Raw genomic sequence first — 20,731 nt, forward strand, 5'->3', positions numbered from 1 at the left:
TCTGTTGGTAAGAGCGTTACAGTGGTGGTGAGAGTGCTAGCAGTGTTATGTTTCTGGAAAGTCATTAAACAAAGTTTAGGAAACGTAGGGTTGCAATGTTCCTCCAACGTTGCTCTGCCATGCTGCATGAACGTTGCAGTAACGTTGGTCCACTGACAATGCTGCCGGAACGTTCGGCCGCAACGTTTCTCAAACGTTGCTCTGCCATGTTGCATGAACATTGCTGAATGGCAAGTATAATGTTGGTCCACTTTTGACAATGTTGCAGGAACTGTTGATGAAGGTGAATGAGGTGTTGATAAATGTGGCCCCACACTGGACAACATTCGCAACATTGCTGCAACATCGAGGCCACAATATGTGCTACTAGGGTTTCTGCCCGAAAGGTGTCTTTCTGGCTCCCTTTCAGGTGGGCTCAGGAGGGGTACTTAATTGCCCCCCACCCCTGTTGACACCAGCACCGTGCACTGCCAATCCTCATGCAAGGGCAGTCATATAAAATAGAAACATGTAAGGGTCACTGGTCAGGTGCATCATCATCGGTGCACAGTGAAACTAGCAGCATGTGAAGGACATGGTGCTTCGTTGAAATACAAAGAGAAATCCTCACTTTATGTGGATATCTTTTATTAAAACCCACTGTACTCCACAAATGTTGTACATACATGGCATGCATTCATTAAAATGCAATGTTTTCCTCTGTTAGAATTTGCAGACACAATAGGTATCACAGATTCTTTTCCTCAAAGAAAACCACTCAAGACTAAAATGAATGATCTTGAAAATAAGCAAGCCAAGCAAGACCTGACCTACCTAACACTGCACTAACCCAGCAAAGTGGTAAAAAGCATCATTAACAAAAAAATGCGAAAAAGCACTACAACCGAGAGGAAATATGGCCAAATATGGACAAGATTATCAGAAAAGAACCATGCATGAAATGCATTTAGTAATAGAGAGGTCGCCTGATGACTTTTCACAGTATCGTAATCTAGTACAAAACGCCGATTTTTCCTTTCCAATAGTGGGGTGGCTGTGTCATTCATATGCTATTTACCACTTCAAAGAAAATTATAACAGTTTTCACTGAACACATATCATGAGAACACTGCGACCATCTGACAGGAATGCTTGCTTGTAGATCCAGTCACACCTAGGATTCACAGCACATCCTATGTTAAACGCAAAAGTGACTCAGGAGCGGGGGAACACTTTAGGATCAGACTTTCATTAGCTATACATGGTCACAACATACAAAAGAAATTATAAAAATAGTAATATAGCCATTTAATATGTTGACTCGCAGGATGGATACTACCACGAAACAACTTTCACAGAACATCATGAGCAACAGACTGACACATTGCAATGCAAATAAAGGGTATATGAATAAAGCTATACTGTACTTTGTACTCTCCACTAGACACTTAAACTTGCACATCTGCACACACAAATAGCCCTAACGGACATCAAGTGCTGAGGCAATACCCTTCTGGATTCTTTTATATAGCTTTGCTGAGAAACAAATTTTGTTCACTCAGAAGGCTAAAACTGTATATTTTCCCTGTTTAAAGAAAGAAAATTTTTGGCTATTGCACAAAAGTAACATAACAAACATTAAAAAGTAACACAAAAAGTACAGGAGCTGTAACTAGGACATGCAGACAGCCCATCTTACGATGTATTGACCAATATATTCGATCTAAAAGAAACATACCGATTTTCCAAAAAAACAAACGGTTGCAACAGCATCCTCAATTTAAGGTTATCTCGGCATAACAAAGGAGAGAAAGTTTATAAAGCAACAGGTTTCCAGATCTCAAGATCAGATCCTTACATGATTATGCTGCACATCTTACCAGTAGCATCTTACAGTGACGTTTTACAGATAATGGAACACATAATGATAAGCAGATCAAGTCCACAAGGACCATTCTTTAAAAATGAATGGAAGGGAGAAAATGGATCACTAACCCTCAAGACGTGTGAGAACTAAAATGGAACTTCAGCTGTCACAGCGCGACACAAATGCAATACACTACAAGGTGTTGATGAGCAGTCGCGCAGCAATTATTTTTCACTACACAGATAATTTGCTAACTAGTATCCTCGTATTTCATTAAACAGTGTTGAAGAGAGATGTCTAGTAGGCACTGTATTATTCCAAGGAAGTTGTCCTACCATGCGCGAGGGATTTTACCAAAAATGCATTTAGTCCTTGTCTCTCATGCTAACAAATTGCATCACCACCAACAGATGAGATGCAAAACTCAGCCTTTCTGTGATGCTTGCAGGGTTGCATAAAGAATTGGCAATAGAAAGACACAATGTAGAGGGTATCTAGAATACTACAATGACATAAAATATAAAAGCAATAACAAGATCTTCAGTTCGAAATATAAATCATCAGTGCCCCACAACAGCAGTGCTTACTCTTTGGTGTCGAACATCATATTCAACAGTAAAACAGATACGAGCACAAATGCAAACCTCAAATTACCTACAGCTATTAGGGTCCTTATCCCTAGGATACTAACGTAGGAGCGTTGTGATAACATCCAACGTACATGAGCAATATGTAAGTGCATGCATTTTAACAGTGCACCATTTAATGGTTGCAGGTAATAGGAATACTTCCTTCTGTGCACGACTGAGCTAAATGAAGTCTGTGTACGAGTGGCTGTGCCTACGAGGCATAAATGTGTGTATATGCTCATCTGCATAAGCGGGGGCTCACTCGGGAGTTCTGTGTAATCAGTACAGAGGCTCCTGGAAGCCTACAGCTGTCTGTTCTCCCTTTTACCTGTCCTTACAAAATCGATTGTCAAGTAAAAATACTTTGCTCCTCTTCAAAGCTCCTCAAGCAGTGCAAGATGGGATTATATTCCAAGCGGCTCAATGAAAGCTTAACACTGGTTGCTCACATTACACTGATCATGTGACACTGGTAATAAGACAATGCAAAAGTAATACCACCGTGCAGCACAAACCAAAAGTAAACGAGCCTTTCGTGAAGAGCAATACATAGGCTAGTCAGCGACACACATTGCCCACCATGTCAGAGAAGACCGAATGACCGGATGAATGAACAAGAAGAGATGGATACCACTACCTGTTCCACCCCTTCCCGTTTATCTACTGTTATCAACCCCTACTGTTCCGGCTTAAGATGGAAATGTATTTCTAAGACTGCCCAACCAGTGTTTAAGCCACAAGCTTTAAAATGGGTGTTGCATCACTTTCTACCACCACTTTGAGAATATTTGAAAAACTTAAGTAGCAAACATTGTGCATACCTGCAGTGCGAGAAATTCTAGACATGCCCCCCCCCTTTGAACACCTAGAAGACAGAGCACTTTTCCCACACATGGTACGACAAGGCACTAAGCAGACACCGTGACTGTGCACAGAGGAGCTATAGTTTCTGGCTTCCAAGGACTTCCACACTGATCACACTGAGCAGACTACAAGTGCAGGTTCTACTATAGCAGACCGGAGATTCACTCAGACCTACGTCTAGGATCACGCAATGACCAGAGGTTCGTCGTCTGAGAACCCGCGGATGACTGGTTCATCTTCCTCCTCTTCGTCCATTTCGTGCACCTCAGAGGCGGTGGTGAACGTTGTGGCTCCGGAGCGAGTGTCGTAGTGAGTGTTCGCAAAAGACACAAAACTCCGTTGCAGACGACGGTGTCTCACCACCAAGAATGCTACAACAGCTGCCAGGGTAATGATGATGAACACGGCACCTGCCACAACGCCTGCCATACTGCCTGTACTGACAGACAGACGCTCTGGGAAGAAAGAGGGGATTACTGAGAGTTACATGATTTATGGTGCAAATTAAACTGTATGAACATGCAAATTAGAAAGTAGGCACATGTGTAAATGGGTTATGTGTGTTGGTTCAAGCTGATGGAGCAGCAGAAGTTACTGAACATCACGGAGGAATGTAGCACAATGTTTCCATGTTACAGGCCACTTGCATACGACGCATAGAGCCTGAAGTTTTAGGGTTTTACCCGATTCTTCCCCGAATTTGCACCCCGAATTGAAGGTTGCCTCTTTAGGGTGAAACCCTATTTTTACCTGGCAAACTGCCCTCACTTGGACATCTGTAGGAAGGCACTAACTTAATTGTTTGGCAGCAAATGCAGTTACATCACCATTTGTACCAAACCACTACAGTTAGTTTGAGTAGCTGAGCCCGATTTCTCCCCGAATTTAGCATACTGGAAGTTTTTCCACCCGAATTCGCATGAATTTAGTGCACACGTTTTTTTACCCGATTTTTACCCCCCGAATTTCGAAAAAAATATTTCCCAAAAACTTCAGGCTCTAATGGATGCACAAGAAGATAGAAGTACAGAGCACAAGTTCACACAGTTCTTGGAATTCTAAAGGAAGAGAAGAGGGGGCAAAGGACTGAACAAAAAAAAGGCAATAAGAAGAAAATGGAAAGCAACGAGAATATGCCACGTTGCATACATTTAGAGTAGACTCTCGCGAGTTCAAACCCCGAGGGACCACAGATTTTTTACTGTATGACTTATCCAAAGTTTGAATGAACAAGGCTTTGCCTGCTTGACAAAGTTTTGGATACTTTCGTATGTATCTGGACATATAAAGCACTTTTTCTAACAACAAAAGCAACTTTATTTGATGACGATGATGAGTGAGGAGTTCCATCACCAGGGGCGACACTTTACCCCATTGCTGGTGGTGATGTGGGAAATGAAATAATGAGTCGCCTCACGGTGAGGACCGATGTATTACGGTGTCTAAAACGGCCAGAAGAGCTTTGGGGGCAGAGCGTTAGTGGGCTGCACTTTGCCATGGCCTCTGCACAAACCTAATTCTAGGTATCTTCCACATCCCAAACAGTGGTACAATGCTAATTACCTAGTTTATTCCATCAACAGTCTTCAACAGTTTAGGTGTTTGAAATTTTACAATGGTTGTCTGCTTATTGAGTGTTTGTTACGGAGTTTTCAGACAAAATTTTCAATATCAGTCAGAAAATATAGCTGCTTCTCCGAGTTTTCTTTACTATCTAGAAAAGAAAACTCTGAGTTCACTTGTTCCATTTCAAATGGAACAAGTCGGTACATTTGATGTCTCGAATGAACGGGGAAAAAAAAAACATGTTGAAGGCATTGGTGAGTTAGGAGAAATAAACGCTTTCGGAATTCTCTGCGTCGTCTGTCGCGCGTGTGTGTTTGAGTGTCCCTTGCAAGGCTATTTCTTGTCGCATTATAGTGATTTCTTGCTCTGGCTTTAGACCACCTAGGGCACAAGAGGCTCCTGCTTTTGCAGTGCTCTTCCATCTTTGTTTATCTGGAAAAACTTATCAAGGTTGACTCAAAGCACCAAAAAGTACCATATTCACTGCATTTGATTGTTAATTGCAAAATTAATATTCCATGGGACATGTATGTTAAATTTTACCGCCCTTCTTGTCTACGTAATGCACACCACTTGAACATTGTTCCCTTTCGTTCTCGAATTGATGTGTCCAAATTTAGTTTCTTTCCACGTATGCGCGCAACGACATTGTCTTCTGAGAGGCAGTTTTTTCTCCTCTCCCTTTTTTTTGAACCGCGCAGCGCGGAGAATTCCGAAAGCGTTTATTTCTCCTAACTCGCTAATGGTTGCAACATATATTTTTTTCCCATTCAATCGAGACATCAGCTGTACCAGCTTGTTCGATTTGAGATGGAACTAGCCTAGAGAGGTATGTCCAGAGGCAAGCAGTAGGTCCATGTTGTATGTTCAAAGTAGAGGTGTGTGAATATTAAAAATTTTGAATACGAATCGAATACAGTCGCCGACCGATTTTTCGTACCCCGATTTTTCGGACGTGCTCGATTATTCTGACTCGTTCGCGGAACGTTCGCGGAACGGCCGCGGGTCCCAGAGAGTTGATGTATAAGAACGTCCAAGATTTCAGACGCCGTGCAGCTCCGTCGCTCGATATTTCGGACTCTGTTTGCCCAAACCGCGAATTTCTCTCTTGGGGTGACGGAAAATATTGGTATCATCTGAAATTCGTATCAAAAGAAATCAACCAACTAAAATATTGAGGCAAAAAAATAGGCAGTGATGATTGTTCATTTTCCAATCCTCTGAGTAGAAGAGGTCTGTCTTAGCGCTTTTGCGTCTTCGTTTTTGGCCAACGGCCCAGCACGTGCTGTCCGCCCGCGAGTCGCGCACAGCGCTGTAAAGCGAGCTTCACCTTAAGCACGCATGCGCTAGGTGAAGCCGACTTGCGAACCTGATGACGGCGGTGCCTCTGACAGTGTACATTGACGAAATGTCGCTTCGGGAAATAGAATCTGATGTTATCAGGCAGAACTGGAAGCGCGTTAGGAAAGCATCGACAAATTTTTCCAGCCTACTAGGGCTTAGTAAGGTTTATTTAAGCGAAATTCATTTTTTCGGACAGCTCGATTATTCGGACTTTTGCGCGATTCCCGCCGAGTCCGAAAAATCGGACGGCAACTGTATTTGCAATATTCAATTCATTATTTGAAAATTTGATATTCAAAGTTCTCGAATATTCATAAAAGTTTGAATGTTTGATTTTTCTCGAATATGATAGCAGCTTATTACAAAGCTGTTGCGGGATGTGCGCTGGAAGTTGTACGTAGCAGTAACAGTGACGAACATGTATAGTAGAACTGCTGCAAAACGACGCGCTAAAATTCCGAGGTACACTCGTCTGCGAATGCATTGCTACACGTTCAGTAAACGAAGCCGAAGCTAGTACAGAGTTGTGTGCAGCTGTCACTTCAAAGTCCGCCCCAGTCAGATGGAAAACCACGGTACGCTTCATGCATCGTCAGGGCAGTCGTGGATTGCCAAAGAATTCTGAACATTCGTGTGAGGCCTACAGTTCGGTGAAATTCCGGTTAAATATCGAAATTTTGTTGGCGTTGAGCTGAACACCGCTGTTCACCGTACCACTGCATGTGCAGCCCAAACATCGCGTCTCGAACGCGTTTTTTCGGTATCAATTTGTGGTGGTCAGGGATATACAGTCGACCCACGTTTATCCGGACGGCCTCGTTTCCTGTGAAAATGTCCGGATAGCGGGGGAACCGGATAAGTAAAACACGAAAATTCCGAGTAACCCTAAAAGGACATCTTTATTGATCATTACACAGAAAACCATCCACTGTCATCTGTTTCATTCTAATACACGCATCCAGTTCTTCCAAACCTTTGCGTATGGCATTGACTTGCGAAATATTGTTCCGTTGCTCGAAAAATAACAGCGCCGATCTCAGTGCCACCTGCGCATTTTCTACCGTCACAGCTGGTGCCCCATCCAGGCTTTCATCATCAGAGTCTTCTAGAACACTATCGGAAGCGACGACACACTGACGATGTCGTTATCTATGATTGCAGCGCAGGGGTCCTCGTTGCGGACCTTCTCAGTCTGAAATGACCAGACTGCTCAGTGGATTACTTTAGTGTAACGTGCAAAGTCGGAAAGGGAGAAAATTTTTCCTAGCAACGCTGTCTTTGTGTCAGCAAAAGTCACGACCAGGGTTCTTGACCTCACTTGACCAGGTGTGGGCCAAGTGTCATTCCTGGACAATGACCGGATAACTGAAGCCAATTGTTGGGTATTAGTCACTTCTGTTCCATGGAATTCTCGTCAGAGTCCGGAAGCTGAAGTCCGCATAAACGAGGGCGAAATACGTGGGGAGAAATCCATACCCATGCTTTTTTGTCCATATAGCGCAGGACCTGGATAAATGAAGTCCAGATAAACGCAGGTTGACTGTATAACAGAATCATGTTCACGTGTGATGACGGCGATAATCGAGGAATTGGACGTCACGATATTTCAACAGTTTCTCCAACTCTGGCGCTCTGCAACCGTATGTTTTTGTGACTCTATGTGCGACCGTAGAGAACCAGTTCACCGTCCTTTTCTCTGGTATAACCAGTCGAAAACATGGGTTGTTCCATGCACAAACACTTTGAGGGAACGAATTAGGAGAAGGTGGCATTTGAATTAACAAGGTTATCATTACTATTGAAAATATAGCAGGCCAAACAAAAATTCGAAATATGTGGGAGTTCTGAAATTACGAAATAACGGTGTTTGGACTAATGCGAGTCTACCGTACTTGTTTGCTCCGTAGAATCTTGGAATTCGGCACAATCACATTGCATTAGGGTAAATACAGTCGGTACCATGACACCTTCTTCCTTGTAGCAACCTGAATGTCTAACAAGATCCTTACCTGCTAAGATGCCGACCTCTACTGTGTCTGACCGTAAGCTTTCGAAGCCGTGCTCATCAATCATACTGACAGCAATGTGGTACACCTTCCCGCTTGGAAGGCTCGAAATTATAAGCGGCGGTTGTGACACGTTGTATTGCTTGGCGTCCTTCAAGTCTTTATAGTTTGATATGTATACTACATGTACAATCCTGCAACAAAAGAAAGAAGAGAGGTCCGTGTAGCAGAGATATGGCTTGTACATACGGCATGTAGTTGAAAGCAGGTAACATTTTCGTCGCACACATATTTCCACAAAACCCTCCGATAAGGCAGGTCTATTTATTTTCTATCAGCTGGCACAACTCTCATCTGTGAGCACGAGAGCACTAACAGCTACCTCATGATACACATTGTCCCTATTTTATATCGAGAATCATAAAATTATTCCCTAAGCTGGTGTCCCTTTTTGCTTCGACGGATACTTCTCAACAATCTGGCAAAAAAAAGAAAACCGTGAATGTCGTACACAACACCAACAATCCCCTCGATATCTAATACAGCCTTTGAGATGATTTGGCACCAGTGATGACAATAGCACGCAGAAAGTGAAATGTGGAGAGGGAAAACTTCCTTCTTCCACGATTCATACGGAGGAGGTTGCCATAACATCATCCTGCATAGTTGTCTGCTTTGACTCCTACATATTCCCTGGTGTTTTGGGAAAGGATGCGTGAGACGTGAATTCAGACTCAGCTCCAAATGCCCTAAGGGCCCTAAGGGTCGTGTGTGTTTCGTGTTTTTTCTTTCCCCTGTCTCTGGGTTCCCTTAGTATTATCATGTACCAGCTCGCCTGCGCCCTTGCACTTCTTCCGCCCTAAGGGCTTTCTTCTGAGCAATCGAGTACGAAGTAATCCGGTAGGTGAAGTATACACCTTATTATTCAAGCGAGGAATCGCCATTGGATGACAAATGCGGCGATACAGGTCTCAATCCACGGACAGTTACCGCTTATTACTTACTTATCATCCTTCATGCTAGGGGGCAGCTGCGGTGCCTTCCAGTGGATGTAGAGGCTGCCATTGCGTTCTGGCACCACAGCTAGCTGCCTGGGAGCTGCCAAGGCAGGCACCACAAACAATGTTGGTGCGCTCAGACGAGCATTGGGGACACTCGTACAAATCTGGAGCACGTACGTCGCTCCCGGGTGAAGTTCCGCCAGAGACATTGAGAGAAGGGTGTTGTTAGTCGTCGGCAATGAGTGAAGATCCTCTACACCTGTCCTGTTGTCACGGATATACACCTATAAGTGAACTTCATTATTAGAAAATTTGGGAACCACAGGGCACACTAGAGCACTGCACGGGCCTAATTTTCAGGCCCGTGCCCGGACCAGGCCCGGCTGCTGCGGCCCGTGCCCAGCCTCTTCTATAGATTTACAGCCCGGTCCCGGCCCGAGCTCGACTCCGCCGACCCGGTCCCAGCCCGCCCCTACTCTAGTATATATGTTGTTGAGGCCAAGAGGCATATTTATATTTACTAAAGAGCACAGCACAGCATGGAAAAGCACACAGCTAACTGGTGGAGAGTGAGGAGGTACACTCGAACGGATCAGCTGTGTTTCTCTGCCGGCAAGCCTCTCTGTGCTTGGTGCTTGCCTTCTTGGGAAGGCAGCGCGCAGCGGCGCATGGGCGATATGCATGTAGCTTGCAGTTCAAGACAGACTCATCTCCACTCTATTGCACATGCACCGGTGTTGGTTCCCCTTACTCGAACTCCCACGCGAACGAAATATGTCAGAACGGCTAACGTAGCTGACCCTCGTTCCGGACTCACAGAGCCACACCAATTGTCCTCAAATGTGTGTGAGTGCACGTGTGAACTCTAGACCCATTACTCGAAATAAGCAGGATCACATATAAAAAAGTGACAGTTGTCAGATGAGGGTACCATGAGAACCCACACCCCATGAAGAATAAAGTGACACGAAAATTCGGCTGTCCAGTCTCGCGAAATATGTTCGTATACACACCGGACCATGGCCGGCGTTGTCAAACCCGTACCCGGCCTGGGCCCAGTGGTTGAAACCTGAGCCCGGCCCAGGCCCGCATAAAAAATGCAGAACCTGGCCCAGCCTGGGCTCGGGCTTTCAGGTAAGCCCGGCCCCGTGCAGTGCTCCAGGGCACACTCCTACAGCATAATTAAGGATGATGAACTTTTGCCTCAGTGTCTCTGAGGCAGCGGCATAGCCAAAGGGTTTAGTATTGGAGGTTTGAACCCCTATGAAATCATACCTTTTGTACAGTAGAATCTGGATGATACGAATCTCACGGAGTCGCGGAAAAAATTCATATCATCCGAAATTCGTATCAAACGAATTAAACCAAAATAAAAATTGAGGCTAAAAAAATAGACATTGACTGTTCATTTTTCGTTACTGTCAATGAAAGAGGTCGGTTGTAAAGCTTTTGTGTCTCCGTTTTTGGCCAATGCTGCCCAAATACGCGAGATGATTCAAAAGACGTAGCACGTGCTTTTCACCCGCGGGTCGCGCGGCAGTGGTCTAAAGCGAGCTTCTCCTAAAGCAAGCAGGCGTTAGGTGAAGCCGACTTGCGGAATGGTGACGCTAACGTTGCCACAAGTTGTTCTGATATGTTCCCTCCACGTGTTCTGGGGTTCTGGTCGCTGTTTTCTGCCAGAGCGATATCACACAGCTTCGCGGTTTATTGCTTTGAGGGGGGTAAAAGGGTCAAAACAGAGATAAGGTGATAAGGTTCCGGGCCGTTCAATCCCTTTGATCTTATCTCCACCACCACCACCAAAAGGAAAGTCATTGCTTGCATTGCGCTACATGATGTAAGGGAGTTCGTGGTGAGGATGGCCCTCCCTTTTCGAAAGACGCAGCAGCATGACTCGCGCGCTCTCGCGTCACGGGGGAACGACCTCTGTCGTATCCTCGGCTCATTCGTATCATCCGTAAAGGCAAGATAACGCGTTCGTATCATCCGAACTCTAATAGATGGGAAGAATAGGCATTCCGGCCGGTATCGGAAAAGAATTCGTATCATCCGTGATCGTATCATCGAGATTCTACTGTAGCGCTTTTGGGAGAGGGAGAACAAGGGCAAAGTACTCTCCACGTAAAGAGCTCGTAGAACCCCTCCCAGAATATTTTTCTGGCTACATCACTGCCCTGAGGTAGTGGAGGTTAAGTTCTTGCTAGGAACATTAGAACGCTTCCCTGGGGATCCAATAGTTATTACGGTGCATCGATTATTAAAACAAGCACAGCCTTATATTCTACGGTAAAACCGGGTAAAACCAGTTTTCACCGTCCAGTGTGCATCACTGTCACATAGGATAAAGCCCAAGAACAAACTTCCGCTCATTCAGCACAGTCACTCAGCATTGCGTGCTCGCATGAAATACGACAAATGCTTTTTTAATGTTATCCACCCGGGAATATGTTTTTCCACTTGATATCTCTCAATTTCATCCTATTTTACGGGTTCTAAAATATCAATGGTGCAAGGGCGAGCTGGTGCGTTGTAAAACGACGATAAAACCTGAGATAAGGAACAGAAAATAACAACACAGCTTGAGAACGCCTCGTGTTGTTATTTTCTGTTCCTTGTCTCAGGTTTTATCGTTGTTTTCCTAAAATATAGCTCAATTTTTGCCCTTGATCTCCGAAAAAGAACATACAAAAAGGGTCCAAATCTACACAGCGCTTCTCTTACCATGTATCCCACAGCACGGTCAATGACAAAGCAGGACGCCTTCCAAGTGACGATGACATGTCCGTCGTCACGATACCGCGCCGTTTTTACTTGGACATCTCTCGGTGGTGCCTGCGCACTGTACTCCGTCATCACCGACTGAGGGACGGAAGCAGGACCAACTCCCAAGGGTGCCACAACACGAACTTGGAATACGTATACTTCGCACGCTTCCAAGCCGTTCTCCACAGTGTACACTGATGCCGTTGTGTTTCCCACAGATACTGCAAAGGCATCAACAAGATAGAGAGCATGTGCCAGACAGTCAACTCATCACTCAGTCACTTGCAGGTAGGAATGGAGGCACCAACCTGGAGGTGAATGGGAGTCAACTTTATAGACTCCATATACCCAAGCAGTGCCACTTTGGTGCGTAGATACGGGCCTCCAGTGCAGTGATACACGCGAGCCATTCACAGAAAATATCACGCCTTCTGGTGCAGGAAGTGGTTGACCTGGAGTGATGATTAGCCTATAGTTAGAGCCTGAAGTTAATTTGCCTGAATTTAAGGTTGCCTCTTTAGGGTGAAACCCGATTTTCACCCGGCAAATTGCCCTCACTGAGACGTCTGTAGGAATGCACACTAACTTGTTTGACAGCAAATGCAGTTAAGTCACCATTTGTACCAAACCAGTACAGTTAGTTTGAGTAACTGAGCCAGATTTCTCCCCGAATTTAGCATACTGAAGTTTTTTTTAAACCCGAATTTGCATGAATTCAGAGCGCATGTTTATTTATCCGATTATTACCCCCCCCCCCCCCTTCCCGAATTTAGAAAAAATATTTTCCAGAGACTTCAAGGCTCTACCTGTGGACCTCTTTCTCAAATCAACTCTGAATATCTGTAGCTATAAATTTTCTATCCAAAATGCTTATGAACATAAGAATAGGGAATGATCCAAGAAAAATACATCGTTCGAGATTGTCTCGGCGATTCACGTCATTCGAGTGCGGCAAAAGCACGTGAAGGCTACATACCTTTGGTGACAAAGTCCACCTTTTCTTCGGGACCATGAAAATTGTCCTTAAAAGCAAACACTTTAACGGAGCATTTTGTGCCGGGGGACAGGGACGTCACTGAGGAAAGTACAAGGAACAAGAAAATCATGATAGTCAAACACACGTACCTAATGCTCAATAATAAGTACGATAGTAAGTTTAGTAGTACACCATGAAGTTTCACTAGTTTATAATTAGAACAGCAGCAGAAAGTGAAATGGAACTTACGGTTTATGTAATTCATGTTGGTGTTGACGCTGTCCCATGGCAGTGGATGTAGGTCACCAACATTTGTACTCCACATCACCCTGTAGCCATCCACAACTGGAGATGTCACTCTATCCCACGTGACGTTTGCAGTAGTGTTACCCACACCAGTTACACGAAGGTGGTCAACAACGGGAAGTACATCATTCTTTGCAAAGACTAGTGACGTAGTTTCAGAGCGTAAGCTCTCCAGCTGGTCCTGAGCTATAGCTGTTACCTAAAGGGAGAAAATATACTGACAAAAACCGTAAGAAATAAACACACCTACTTAAACCACGACGTCTTAAAAGGGTGCTGTGGAGCTGGCAACCAATTTTCATACTAGGGTTGTATTCAACTATAAGTTATGTTTAGGTGCCAAGCGCAAAATTTCACCCAGCAGAGTGCTCGAGGCAAACAGAAAAATTGAACAGAATATCCACGTCCAGAGACGCAACCGTGAGCTATGACACTTTGGCAGACTTCACAAGGTTGTGCAACTAGGATAAAAGTGATTAAGAACTGTCTTGAGATATGTCAAAGCATAATCAGCATGTTTTTTCCTTGAATCAGGGGGGGGGGGGGGGGGGAGAGAGCAGGAACAGGAAAGTAATAAGAGTGACATCATAGTAGCAAGAGGGTTGGACATAAACTGTGTACTTTTGTAAATAAATGTCTGCAAATTTAATTATAATGTGTTGCATGGTGACTCTAAGCATCACAAGAAAGCATAAGAACAGCTTCGGCACAGACTGTTTAAGTAGGTACAACCTGTTGTTTTTGTTATGACAGAAGCAAGTGGTGCTTTTGAATACGTGCCCCAGTATCTCATGTAATGTACACATATAGCCGAGCTGTCCCTCAGACCTATACAGTCAGGATACTTCTATAGCAGATGATTTTGTGTAGGTTGTAACACCATAGCTTTCACACCTTGGATGAAATGTCATATTTCCTGACCAGCGGACATATGCATAACTAGGGCCTGACTTTTTCGGGTTTTATTTTTGGCCAAATTCGGGGGGTAAATATCGGGTGATATTTTTCATTTGAAAATTCGGGTGTATTCGGGTTAAATCCCGTTATGGCATATTCTGTCGTCAGGAATTCGGGTGTATTCGGGTGATTTTTTTTGTTTAATAAAAATTTGTCTTGACATGGAACTAATGTTTAGCAATGTTATCAAACTTTATTTTAATGCACGCTTATGAGTGTGCCACGCGACCCGGATGTTTTCGGGTAGATTCGGGCTAAACCCGAATTTTACAGATTTCGTTCGGGGGGTAAATATCGGGAGGATACGGGTTTAACCCTAAAAAGTCAGGCCCTATGCATAACCAACCCAGCCCTAAGAAGACTGCAAGTGACAAAATCGTAAAATTGTGAACAAAAGTTTGCTATCAAGTAAACTACATTTGTTGTTAGATACACCATCCAATCCCAGTAGCTTTTCCGCACATGGTGCTTTGATGCAGAAGACAGATAGTGAAGCAGAAAATGACAAGATGACCTACCCAGAAGGTATAGTTGACACCAGGCTCAAAAGAAAAATCGATCACAGCAGAGGTTGAATTGCCATCTGTGCTCCACATAAAAGGCTCAGGTTCAGGTGGCCTGAAGTAGACCTGAAAGTGTACACAATAATGATTACTGACAGTAATTTTTGGACTTTAAGTCTATGCTGCAATGCTCCATATCTGCAAGGCAACTATTTTGTTCTATCATAGTAGCATTTGAGGCCAATAAAATGCAGGAGAAGAAAGACAATACTTTTTATCAATTCTATGTTTCTATGTGTTTGTGTAGGGCGATGTGTTGCGCTTCTAATGGTGGAAAAAGATCTTACCCTATAAGACCTTATTGCTCCATTTGGTGACTTTGGCGCCATCCACGTGACTTCAACTTTCTTATTCAGAACCTGCTTGACTTGCACGTCATGTGGTGGGGACGGTGCTGCAACAAATTCATTCATCAGGAACACATATCACCTAGCTGTACACTGGCTTTCCTGGCATTAAGATTATTGCTATAAGTATAGTCCCTTATTAACACAAATCAAACGGATTATACGTTGATTGCCCTGCATACGGTTTAGTCAAATTAACTTTCGGCACATGCTCGAAATGGGCTTTCTTACTGAAGAAAACTGCACTGCAACTTCATTACCACACTAATGCCATGTGTACTACAGTAGAATCTCGATGATACGATCACGGATGATACGAATTTCGGGATGATACGAATTCTTCTCCGGTCCCGGCTGGAATGCCTATTCTTCCCATGTATTAGAGTTCGGGTGATACGAACGCGTTATCTTGCCTTTACGGATGATACGAATGAGCCGAGGATGCGACAGAGGTCGTTCCCCCGTGGCGCGCGAGTCATGCTGCTGCGTCTTTCGAAAAGGGCGAGGGCGATCCTCACCACGAACTCCCTTGCATCATGTAGCGCAATGCAAGCAATGACTTTTCTTTTGGTAGTGGTGGTGGTGGAGATAAGATCAAAGGGATTGAACGGCCCGGAACCTTATCACCTTATCTCTGTTATGACCTTTTTACCCCCCTCGCAACAACAAACCGCGAAGCTGTGTGACATCGCTCTGGCGGAAAACAGCGACGAGAACCGCAGAACACATGGAGGGAACATATCAGGACAACTTGTGGCAACATTACGCGTCACCATTCCGCAAGTCGGTTTCACCTAACGCCTGCGTGCTTTAGCAGCTCGCTTTAGAACACTGCCGCGCCACTCGCGGGTGAAAAGCACGTGCTACGTCTTTTGAATCATCTCGCGTATTTGGGGAGCATTGGCCAAAAACGGAGACATAAAAGCGTTACAACCGACCTCTTTCATCGACGGTAACGGAAGATGAACAGTCACTGTCTACAGGGTGTTACCCTATAAAAGTCTACCCGCGCCGGCATGCCGTGCTCGCCAATTACTCAATGCAGGCGGTACAATGTGTTGCCTACGTATAAAGCTCATAAGGACATTTCATCATGGTAAATATCGACGTGATTGAGCACCGTAACGCAAAGTTATAGCGCGAAACATGAGATTCCCGTAGTCAAAACAGCCAAGATGGCGCCTCTCAGTTAGCAGACGACATCCCTTTTGGGTGTCGTCTGCTGAGTATGCGTCGGCATTTTTCGTTCCTCACGTTGCTTACTTCTGAGCGAAATACGACAGTTACACGAAAGCGAAATGAAAACTGCAGTTCCATCCGGCTGGCAGGATATGCGACGCGTTGTCGTGTGGGGAGCAGCAAGTCAAGTGCTCTTCTCAACGCCGCCATCTTGTTTGTTTTGACTATGGGAATTGCACGTTTTGAGTTATAACTTCGTGCTGCGGCACACAATCACTTCGAAATTTACCAAGATTAAATGTCCTTATGAGCTTTATATAAAGATCGCACAATATGCCACCTGCATTGAGTAATTTGCGAATACAGCATGGCGGCAAGGGTAGACTTTTATAGGGTAACACCCTGTATTTTCTAGCCTCAATTTTTATTTTGGTTTAATTAGTTTGATACGAATTTTGGATGATACGATTTTTTCCCGCGACCCTGTGAGATTCGTATCATCGAGATTCTACTGTGCCATCTCAGCATAGCCTTGCATTTTATTTCAAATCAGAAAAACTGTTCGTACCGGCACTCAGAGTGGAGGCAACGATGTATTTCTCCGGTCTGAAAACCAGCGTAGCATTTCCGTGTATGCGTACATAGACACCCATGCGATAATGTACTCCAGGTGTCATGTTGCCAAATGTGTAGCTCAGCTTCGGCGTCCACGTTTCATTATGCCACATGCCTGTGCTCATAGTTCTGCAATACGAGATAGATGGTACATTGAAATGCCATGAATGTTGTGATTTCGGTGGCTGCAGTTGAACTGGTGCACAGATTCAAATGAACCAAGGCAGTTATTGCACAATTACCATATTTACTCACATAATTAACGTGTTTCAGCACCATTCATTATGTTACAAAATGATTGGACACTGATTCAAGAAGTACACTCGCTCAAATCAGAAACCTCCAAATCTCTCTGCATTACTGACAGGTATGCACATTACACAGGTATTTCATTATAGTCACACCAAACGATCCTATCACAGGCAAAAGTTTGAAGTGGCATGGAGAGTGATTCTAGTGAATGTGGGACCAGCCATACTGGTGAAGGTCCCCAAATGGTTCAGTATGTCCCACTCAGCTTACCAAGTGGCACGTCGATTGTTTAAGAGTCCCGATTTTGAGCCTTGCTTGTGCCATTTTGTACCTAAGGTGGTCTGTGGATGCCATTTTGTGTCACTAATCCAGCTTCCCCTTTGAGATCATTGCCGTACCATTCTGTTTTCTGAGTTCTGTTTTCTGAATTTAACTTCAATCTGTTTCAACATCACTGTGAAGTGTACCCTTCAAGCACACCTGTGTGCCAAAGGAATCATATATACCGTATTTACTCACGTAATTTGCGCAATTTTTCTTCCCAAAAAAAGTTGGAAAAGTTTGTGATGCGCAAATTGTGCTGAAAAGTTCATTACAATACCCAAACGCAACAAAAGTTTAGCATGCCAGTTCTATAGGCTCCCGATAGAGCAAATGCTGTCATTATCACTGCATTGCATAGCATGAAAGAGGTACTAGTGCGCAAACGGGAGGCAAAATACCGGGCCCACTACCGCTCATCTACCGGCGAAATCCGTCGCGGCCTGCGACGCTGACGGCGGATACTGCTAACGTTCGATCCTCTTTGAACCCCTGCTGGAACTGGAACTGTGGCTGGTTGGCAACATCACTAATCTTGACCTCAACTTGACGAACAAGCAAATGGATTACATGGGCTACTCAACGATTACAACAATTGTTACACTGAATGATTAAGGCCTTGTGTTTTGGGGTTAAACCGGTAAACCCCAGAGGGAACCACTGGATTGCCCAACTGGTCCAACGCTGGACTGGTACCTTCCGGGGAACGGTCCCATCAAGTTAGTCGTATTCAAAGTCGCATTCAAAGTGGCACCTCTCCAACAAACCACTTCGAAGTGGTACCACTTTAAGGGGTCATATGAGGTTATCTTAGGCAATCGGCTTTCTAGGAGGTTTTCACGTGACTTCTGCAATAAATCATGTAATTTTTGAAGCAGAAGTGCAATTTATAGTGCACATCGAGCTTTAACATTGCTCACATCATGTATGAAGAAATGGAAAACATCAACTCGCATCACCAGGTACTAATCTTCACAACCAAAAATCAAAAAGTTCGGTTTGAAGTAGGATACCTAAATATAGTAATGAAAGTATCACGTTAGGACGCGAAGAGCATAATGCAGCACGGAATGGTCACAGAAATATCGTTTTGGTCCCTTTTAAGAAGAGGGACATTGCCATGCCCTAATGTGGTGTCACAAAGACAATGTGACATGGATCTTGAAGTTTGAGGACCCTGGATATATTGAAGAAATATAGGACTCACTGTATCGTTGGCAGGTACTCAAAGCTTGTATTGCCACCTGGTGGTTGCCAGGTGAGTCTGATAGTTGTCTGTGTCACATGTTTGTTGTCGAGCTGGAGGCCCCTGACAATATGATGCTCTGTGAAGGAAAATTGTTCCTCATGCATCGCATCTTTCTGTTGAAGAAAGTGTACTTGCACAACTTTGCAATAGCGAGACTACAAAGGTAATGCTCCGATAAAAGTAGGTCAAAAGGCCAGGTACATGAATAAACTTGGTTTAGTAAAGCATGCTAGTGCCGTTCAACATTTTGAAACATTTTCTGAAGCAGAAAAAACATCTTCCTTACGCTGAAACATCTTCTTATATACTTTTAAAATATTCAAGATGTCAGTATTTGAACACCACACAAACATTTCCTGGATATTGTGTCTATCACAGTACATAACTCATATCTTTGTACTAGTACTGAATAGGCAGGGTATAACAGGAACTGCATGCGGCACATGTACTAAATTTGATATCACTCAATGTATTATGTGTAACTGCGTCTGCACAAGTTCTCTCTTTGCACCTGCAGGGAGATCAGAGCAAGGGCCTTGTGTTTTAGAGTAAAATTTGGTAAAACCTGTCCCTCACCTAATTAGCATCATCGTCACGTAGTGTAAAGCCCGAAAAGGCCCGAGAACTAACTTGGGAAAGTGCAAATTCAGCCACCAATAGTAAGTGACTCCGAAGACTACATAACTACAGTCGCCAACTGATATTTCGGACCCCAAAAATTCGGACTCACCAATTTTTCGGATAAAACACTCGGCACTGTCAAATGCCCCATAGAGCCAGTATATTCCTGCTTCCAATATTTCGAACCGTGTTTAGGATGGACTGTGCCATTTTTCATACTCATTTCGCCCGAGCATACCTATTTTTGAGAACTTTTTGTCTTCCAAGAGCCAAAACAGAGGCATTACAGTGCGTTTCGGGACTCAATATTTCGGACAGCGTTACGAAGGGAAGAGCGCCGACCTGTGCATGTGTAGAAGCGCAGTGCTGGCGTGAACGGAGGAGGAGCATGGTTGCCGTTGCCACGGTTACCGTTGCGCCCCTATCAACCGCGGCGATGCTTATGGGTGTTACTACGCTCGTGGAAGTGTATCACAACAGGGCTATGCTGGCAAATATTTGCTGTGATACATTATCCTTAGAGCCTGAAGTTTTAGAGTTTTACCCGATTCTTCCCCGAATTTGTACCCCGAATTGAAGGTTCACCCTTTAGGGTGAAACCCGATTTTTACCCGGCAAATTGCCCTCACTGAGATGTCTGTAGGAATGCATTAACTTACTTGTTTGGCAGCAAATGCAGCTACATCACCGGTTGTACCAAACCATCACAGTTAATTTGAGCAACTGAGCCCGATTTCTCCCTGAAATTAGCATACCGGGAGTTTTTTCACCCGAATTCGCATGAATTTAGTGCACATGTTGATTTACCCGATTTTTACCCCCCAAATTTAGAAAGAAATATTTCCCGAAAACTTCAGGCTCTAATTATCCTGTTTCTGTGCAGCAAAGTGATCTCACGTTGGCAGTTATTACGAGCCACCGTGAGTGCAGATGCGGTTCTTTTTAAACATTGCAGATTTGAGCCTTTGTCTAAAAGTTCGGACTGCACGATAATTCTGACTGATTTTGTGGCTTCGTCAAGTCCGAAAAATCCGTCGGCGACTGAAATTACAGTCCTCTTTATTCTCTCGTCCTTGTTTCCCCTTTACTTCTCATCTTCACTGGTCTCTAAATGACCATCCTTTAGTCAGTACATACCTGTGCGACAATCCATTTCATCGCTAGCGTCAGCACAATCAGGCGTACCATCACACTTCTGGTGAAGAGAAAAACACTCATTGCCCTGATAACAAGGCAGCTCGTTTGCAGGGCAGGGTGTCAATCGTGCTGCAAGAGATGGGTTTACGAATTACCATATTACCCGGGCCAGCAAGGGGAGGAAAACAA

General features: G+C 44.3%; 1 protein-coding gene across 1 annotated transcript in view; it reads right to left on the bottom strand.

Moving 5' to 3' along the window:
* Positions 1-610: 610 nt before the first annotated feature.
* LOC135374782 (sortilin-related receptor-like) overlaps positions 611-20,731 on the bottom strand; it is a 79,844-nt gene continuing 59,723 nt past the window's right edge. The window contains exons 27-38 of the mRNA XM_064607713.1: positions 20,543-20,671; positions 18,743-18,860; positions 16,916-17,091; positions 15,109-15,215; positions 14,777-14,887; positions 13,245-13,500; positions 12,996-13,094; positions 12,328-12,471; positions 11,978-12,240; positions 9,260-9,540; positions 8,259-8,449; positions 611-3,794 (exon numbers count right to left, since the gene is read on the bottom strand). Of these exons, the coding sequence (XP_064463783.1) occupies positions 3,523-3,794; positions 8,259-8,449; positions 9,260-9,540; positions 11,978-12,240; positions 12,328-12,471; positions 12,996-13,094; positions 13,245-13,500; positions 14,777-14,887; positions 15,109-15,215; positions 16,916-17,091; positions 18,743-18,860; positions 20,543-20,671 (2,147 nt within the window). The 3' untranslated portion in view covers positions 611-3,522. The remainder of the gene's footprint in view (positions 3,795-8,258; positions 8,450-9,259; positions 9,541-11,977; positions 12,241-12,327; positions 12,472-12,995; positions 13,095-13,244; positions 13,501-14,776; positions 14,888-15,108; positions 15,216-16,915; positions 17,092-18,742; positions 18,861-20,542; positions 20,672-20,731) is intronic.

This window comes from Ornithodoros turicata, unplaced genomic scaffold (assembly GCF_037126465.1).
Source record: "Ornithodoros turicata isolate Travis unplaced genomic scaffold, ASM3712646v1 ctg00000746.1, whole genome shotgun sequence".
NCBI classification, from domain to species: Eukaryota; Metazoa; Arthropoda; class Arachnida; order Ixodida; family Argasidae; genus Ornithodoros; species Ornithodoros turicata.